The sequence below is a fragment of the Limulus polyphemus genome, unplaced genomic scaffold, assembly GCF_000517525.1.
Source record: "Limulus polyphemus unplaced genomic scaffold, Limulus_polyphemus-2.1.2 Scaffold860, whole genome shotgun sequence".
NCBI classification, from domain to species: domain Eukaryota; kingdom Metazoa; phylum Arthropoda; class Merostomata; order Xiphosura; family Limulidae; genus Limulus; species Limulus polyphemus.
In genome coordinates, this window is record NW_013666470.1 from 50,945 (window position 1) to 58,877 (window position 7,933).

General features: G+C 28.9%; 1 protein-coding gene across 1 annotated transcript in view; it reads right to left on the reverse strand.

Annotated features, from left to right (window-relative positions):
* The window catches only part of LOC106460909, a 75,105-nt gene that overhangs the window by 27,747 nt on the left and 39,425 nt on the right, over positions 1-7,933 (reverse strand). The window contains exons 11-13 of the mRNA XM_022387715.1: positions 3,773-3,892; positions 1,207-2,454; positions 344-441 (exon numbers count right to left, since the gene is read on the reverse strand). Of these exons, the coding sequence (XP_022243423.1) occupies positions 344-441; positions 1,207-2,454; positions 3,773-3,892 (1,466 nt within the window). The remainder of the gene's footprint in view (positions 1-343; positions 442-1,206; positions 2,455-3,772; positions 3,893-7,933) is intronic.

Sequence of the window (7,933 nt, forward strand, 5' to 3'; positions counted from 1 at the left end):
ATTAACTATTGCATCACTTCGTTAGAGAAACCCTTGTCTAAACACTCTGTCGAGAAAAAGTGATAACATTATCTGAATGAGGTACTTACATACAGTACCAGGATAGAGAGCATATTGACATAGGTGTAGAGTATCAAGAAACAAATATTGCTAAGGTCAATTGAGATAAAATCAGACCAATGCTGAAATGGGCAAAGGAAGAAACCCTGGAGGTTAAGTAATAGCTATTAGTGTCAGCAGAGGTAAATATGTTTTGGAATTTGATTTCATCCACTTTACATTTAAGAGTAGATATAGATATTTTTGAACTAAGGACTAAATGAAATATGTTATGTCTTATTACCTTACATGAGCACTTGGTACAATTGTTTGAGTCCAGAAAGAATTTTGTCCCAGATTTCACTCTTCTGCCAATGTAAAAACAATCGGGTACTACTGCTGCTAAATTGACAACAAAAACAGGTCAGTTGTTTTACTGGTTTTAAAATTAAACTGAATCACTTGACATCCTATAATTTGATCTTAAAAATCTGTAGTCAGCAGTCTTTCTGAATAACAACTAATCATAAATGTCAGGAAGCAATAAATATTGTAAAATGAAACAAATTACATATTTGGATAACTTGAGTTGTGACAAAGTTAATGATTTCAACATCAAATGTAATAATTTATTTTATTCTCACTAATTAATACACAAATGTGTTTATAGTCTTATGAAAATTTTCCACTACAATTTTTTCAACATATAGGTAAAATAAACACATTAAATCAGATTCATAATATTTTTACACAATTTAAGTACTCTTTAGAAAATTTATTGTTACAGATTCCACTCTTAAAAACTTCTTTATAAAATTCTGTACTGGTAAAAAACTATTAATCATTTTTACTATAAAGACAATGGTGTTGAACTTCTGTGATGGTAACTTGTTTCTAACATGTTCATTTAAACATTAATTTTCAATATAAAATTAATCAAGTCAATCACTAACAAATTAGACAGAATATCAGAATGTAGTAAACTGTAGTTGAACTACACAAAATCTGTTAAAATAACTGTAACTGCTGCATATGCAAAGAATCAGTACAAACCTTTGATAATTGTTTTTGCACAATGAAATCATTGCAAGCTATATTTTGTTCTCCTAGCAAGAGATTTTGAAAAATATCAACATTACTCTTATTTAGTAAGAAATTTCAACTTACAATTGTTTCTGCCAATATGATGAAAACTTTCATTTATATGTTCTTTTGCCTCCTTGCTTCTTTCTTCATTTTTTGATATGTTCTGATGCTTATTAGTATGTATCTTCTTGAATTCAGTGACAGAATCAAGTTCATCACCAGTTCCTTCTAAAGAATTCATGTCTGTTCTCTGTGATAAAACATTAACATCTGTTTTAATGTTTAACTTATTTTTACCTGATTTTTTTGTAAGATTCCACTGATTAAATGCAGATTTATTACTATTTATATCTTCAACCACAAAAATATCCATCTTATGTATCTCTTCCTTTCTGGTAGGTATGTCTAGCTTTTGTATTATAGTGGATTTTGTTGAGTTTTCTTGTGTTAGGGGATTAATTTTTTCAACTGTTTGTTCCTTTTTTCTACTAAAAAGGATTTCTGGTACCTCCTCTTCCTTGCTTGTTAATTTTTTTTCAGGTGTTCCTTCTTTTCTATCAGTTAATTTTATTTCTTCCTTTTTGCCAGTTGATATATTTCCTAATGTTTCCTCATTGTCGCCAGTTGTTTGTTTTTTTCTGCTACTTAGTTTTGTTTCTGATGATTTTACTGTCTTGCTATCTAATTTTGTTTCGGGTGTTTCTTCTTTCTTGCTACTTAATTTTGGTGCTGGTATTTCTTTTTTTTCACCATTTAATCTTGGCTTTAGTATTTCTTCTTCATTGTCTGTTAATAATTTTTCTAGAATATCTTCTTTTTTATTGTCAATAAGTTTTGTTTCTCCTGTTATATTCTTCATGTCAGTAATGATTATAGTTTGTTGCTTCTTTTCAGTTAAATTATTCTGTAACTGTTTCACTCTTTTATTGTCATACCCTATCCTGTTTAAAATTGTCAGATTTGGGGGTAATGAAAATTTCACTTGTTTGTCTTCTTCATTTTCAAAGTTTGTTATACTTCTATGCAGGTGAATTGGATCTTTAAATTCATGAGCTGGTAAAGGTGTTGATAATAAAACATTTTCCAAGGTTGAGGTACTGCTATGTTTAAAAGCTGTTTTGCTACTCATTATAGTAAAGTTCATTTGGAATGGACTTGATGTCAAAACACCTTGAAATGAAATATTGCCACCAATGGCACTTTCTGTCACACCACTTACGAGAGTTGAACTATCAGAATTTAATTCTGTAGATACATGCATCTTCCTACAACCTTCATTTTCACATTCTGTCTTTCTTGGCTGCTTTGTGGGTACTTTTCTAGATGGAGCTTTTCAAGAAAATACATATTTTAATACAGGTCTTTGTTGAGCACTAGTGCAAAAAAAATTAATTTCAGTTTATTTTGACTTTATTAATATATTATAAAGTTTTGATTACAAAGTAACAATTTTTGGTCTTCTCAAAATTCATGAGATTTTTCATTAAATCATAATCAGTGTTGCTTCTAGGATTTTTCTCAAGTGGGCCAAAGTAACTTTTATTTGAAGAAACAGTATATTGAATCATTACAATTTGTTTCATTTGTGTATGTACTGAAAATATCAAAGCATTCACTGACAAAACTGACATTGCAGTCATCATCTCTACACCTTTTTCCTAGATTTATATCTATTTTTGCATCATCTTCATGGAAAAAATTTAGTCTTTTTTTTTTAAATTAACCACTTCTTTAACGTCTTTGTACCTTTCATTTTTTCTGCCATTTTCAATCATCAATATCCCATAATATCAAGGGAAGCTCCTGCAAAATCAAATGATGCCATAATGCAGCCAATCACATTCCTTTACATATACAGATGAGCTAATTACTATTCTGAATTTTCCAGTTATGATTGCAATCTATAATTATGAACTTATTCATAATACATTCTGAAGGGCAGGGGCACATTAAAAATTAAAATGCGTTCTTCTATTTCTTTTTGGTGTGAACTAGTATGCAGACAAATGATTATTTTAAATTAGTGGTAATCAAAATAGCATAAATATGCAAAGTACGTGTCCTAGAAGCAACACTACATAATAATAGAAAACCTGATTTTATACTACTTTATGAAATATAAGGATCCATCTTGACTAGTACTTATAATAAAACATACCATTATTACTCACTGCTATTCAAATATATCTTTAAATAGAATTAATCCCATTACTTCTGAAAGACATTATGAAGGATACAATGTTAAAAATAAAGCTCAATGGTCAAGTTACTTGATAATATCTAGCAGGTGCAACTTTAAAGGACATTATTTAACAAAAAACACCTTAACATGTATAACAGGAACTATGTAAAAAGTAACTACCAAATTCTTACACTTTTTAGTGAGGACTTTCCTAGTTTGTTAAGAACAGTTTGTATTATTGAAAATGAATTAGAACATAGAATTCTTCACATCACAAAAAAAGAGAAGTTTAACACTTACTCATCAACATTTTCCGGATTCATGCATATATGTGAGAAGATTATGAAGGAACCTTCTCTGATGAATTGTTTAGGCATCATATAGAGGAACCAATTAAAATTATTTTGCACTTTCATAAACATACACATATAAACATACCTTACAGACACTTTATACCACACTTACATGTAAATGAGCATGAGGAATCACTGGTTTGTCCTGGTGGGCAAAAGCAGACATATCCACCAAACGTGTTTCTACAAGTGAACTCACATGGAGGTGGCACACGAACACATTCATTCACATCTACAGAAATTGTGACAAATAATTTCATAAAAATACTTTTTTAACAGTAAGTATCTCAAAGTTACAAGAAAACAAAGTTAAAGCTGCTTCATCGCTTTTTATATTTTACAAAGAATACAATACATTGACATTTATACTACAAAATGATACTTAAAACAAACTTTTTGTTATTCATATGCCACTAGTTTTAGCACAGTAGTTTTGTGGAAATTTATAGGGAAAAGCCCATAAAATGCTACTAATCATATTTCCAGCTTGCTATTGGTTTTGTACTACTTTTCAAGAATGATATATTTTCATGTACAACAATTTAGTATTAACAAAGTAACTTAAGTTTTAATTATTGTACATAAAGACAAGATTTCTTCTAACTTTCATGTTTTTTTAAAATGAATTTTTTTAAACTAAAAGATGTTTAAGTCAATTTTATATATTAATTCAAGCTTTATTCCAACAATTGTAACTCATAATTATTTTATAATTGATATTTTGTCATTTTCTAATACCTATATAGTGTAATTCATGATGAATAGTTTTAAAATTTTCATTTCTGCACAGCTCTGAGGAGTGTTGCCTGCGAATAATGCATTTGATAAGTTTTAGAATTTTTCTCTCCATTCCAAGGAACAGCTTTCTTTTTGCTAAGAACCTATCACCCACCTTGAAAGTTTATCTATTTTTTAATTTCAAGTATTTCCCTCATCTTTTTCTGTTTAGTTTTTGTAACATTTTTATGATGTCACATCAAGTAGCTTGACCATTTATTTACTAATGAAACACACTTTGAAAGCAACTGTAAAGAAACTTTACCTACGACTGGATAAAGCAATAATCATATTATTAGTAAACATTATTTTGTATTTTGAAAATGTTGTGTTAAATTATACATGTTGGAAAACTACAGAAATTTTTATCAATGAGAAGACATCAGATAACTTGATATAAGCTTAGATAAGATTATAAAGTTTAAACAGGTTGAATGGGTAACAAAAACAACTTTATTATAAGTTTAATACAGTAACAAATGTACAACATTTGAAGAAGGTTTTGTCATCATCCAGTACAAGTAGTTTTCCTAGACACAGGTATATATATATATATGTACAGTATGAAATAAAGAAATCACATGACTAGAAATTGATTACACAGGTCTGCGATGGTTTTATTATCTTGAATTTTTTATATGTTCTACGGTAATTCCTGTAAGCTGAATACGAAAATATATCCATTTTTCTCCATCATTTACAGTTTTTCACAAAACGCAATACATAAAAGAAAGACCATAACATGTAGTTTTGAGACTAAAAGACGTAGATTTCACAAAGAAAATTAGGATGAATGAGGATGCATATTTGTTTCTTCCCTTTTCTTTAGTTTGTTTGTATTTTTGTTAACAAACATAATAATAAAAATGTTCATTGTGGTAAATGAAATAATAACTTGATCTAAGTAAGAGTTTTATTTTCTTCCCAATTTGTAAAAAATCCTTATGTGACACAAAAAAATTAATATTATTTTCGAAATCTGCATAACTGAATTATGAAAAATCCGTTATTAAAACCAAAACAACTTTTATGAAGTTTAAATTTGCAGACCTGTGTTATTGGCTCAGTGAAGGTATCTTGGCACTCCAGGGTACTGATTTAGAGGAAGGGCTGTGTTGTTCAATTAAGTCTTAAGATGACTTCTTTGACTTTACATTTGTTGATGCTTAGTTCTCTGTTTAAAATTATAATGATTTTAATATACATACTTTATTTTTTTGAGCTACAATGGTTGTAAACATGAAATGTTTTTATTATGTTAGCTAAATCAAAACAAGCTGTCATCAAATCAAACAAGTTTAGTGAGTAAGACAGGAGATGGAAAAATATTTTGATAACTCAAACTTTTATCTATTGAATATCATTTTTATGTTTATCCTATTCAAACAAACAATGTACACATATAAACTGTTTAACTGGCTAATAATCATTTCTAATTGTAATAGTGGCATGTTTTAAATAAAATTATTTTAGTGTTAGCATTGATAGTAAAATGTGTTTTCATTACTTAATTATCAATTTATTTGATTTACATAAAATCAATAGCGGATTACTGTATATTTCAAAATAAACAAATAGGTGATCTTGTCGTCTTCTCTAATCAACATTAGAGATTTGCCAAGTATGAAATTTCCAGATTATCTTAGAGAAATGTGTGCAAAAATATTTTGCCAAACTAATTTTTTTTAGTCAAAAATTATTTTTTTCCATAAAATGCACAAATGGAAACCACTAGATATCCACCATATTACACGATTGATAATTTGAAGATTACTTCAAAACATTACTAGCCATAAATGGAAAAATTACCATCACATGACCATTATGATCCCACATTACCCCCATACTATGGTATCAGTAACATCGTACTAATCAATTAATTGAATGTAATTGATTAATGAGCCCATAATTAATCAATTAGCAATTACTACTTATCATCCCTCTCTATGGTTGAATAGAAGATACAGCATAAATATCATACTGATATAGGTGAGTATTCAGACTAGCTTGTGATCATTGGTCAAAAGATAGAGAATCACCTTGTTTCTCAAGGACAAAATAATATAGAACTGGAAAAGTTAGTAAAATATCCCTGCAATATATGTTTTTAAAATGTACATTATAGTGAAAAGCATTCAAATATAAAAGAAGTACAGAGCTAGTAGTTGTGTATTCACAAAGAAAAATCTTTTAAGTATTGAATTTGTTGCAAATTAGCATGAGAAATTCTTTATTACAAAAATGGGTAAATGAAAAAATATGGTCACAGCATAACAAAAGAACTGATACCTAAGATGGACTGCAGGCTGCCTGAGATATCTTTAAGTTATGCAATATCATACAGGATCAAATTGCCATTTTGCAAATTATGGACCAGCTAAAAGCTAAAACGATTTAGTTTCCTGTGTTTTGTTTGATGCATCATGAGCAGATAGCAAATTAAAAAAAAACAACCTTCAAAGCCTTACAGAGAAGTCACTGCCTCTAACTAGATGACAAGCACAAAAAGCCTGTGATACCAAATTGTAACTTTTGACAGTGCCCTGACAAAAATGGCAGGCAATAAAGCAGTAAGACACAGAGCTTAGCTACTGATTGCCCTTGTTGTATAGTATTAAGATTTACTTCTCAATAACATATCATATAAAATGATGCAGTCAAGATATCAAACATTCCCTAAGCTGTTCAACCCCTAAACCTTACTCAAAAATATTTTGGTTCTCTAGAAAATGATTTGCAGATGCATAGATAAAATTGAGTGAAATTGCAAGAAAGAACTGGGAGTTTTGTCCAAAATCAAGACCAGCAAGATTAATTAATGTATGAAGAGAGATTTTGATTAAAAATAAAGATGAACCAGCAAAAGAGTAGGAGAAATATTTTTACATCAAATTCTTTGCACCACAGTGAAAATTAGTTATTTTACAATAAAAAAATAATTGAAAGAACATTGTTAAACTAACATTGCAACAATCTTACAGTGGCTATAGACAGAACTGCAACATTACAAACATTACTAGGAAGAAGCTGTGTGAAGATCTGAGTTGCCTACAAGAATTTATTTATGATTCACAATAGTCAGGACAAACTTATTAATTTCACTATGACTTCAAATAAAATTGACATTAAGTCGACAGACAGTTATGGTGAACCAAATGATAAATTTTCAAAAATAAAAAGTCCCAAAGTAACCTGTGAACTGTGATTTTAGCATGTAACTGTACAAAAATGGCTATAAGGCTCTAACATATCAAGCATAAAGTGTGGAATAAAGAATTGTGCTATTCTGTAATGATGTTTAAACTGCACTGTTCCATTAATTACCTCCTTCAATATATCAGCTATGGCTGACCTTATCAGTAGTTATTTATCAGATACATTGGAGAGGAAAACATGCTTATTATTCATTTTCAGTTTTTATAATTTTCTCTGATAGTTAACATAAAACATTGCACTTGATTCTTTAATTAAATTTTTATAAAATTAGATTAATTTT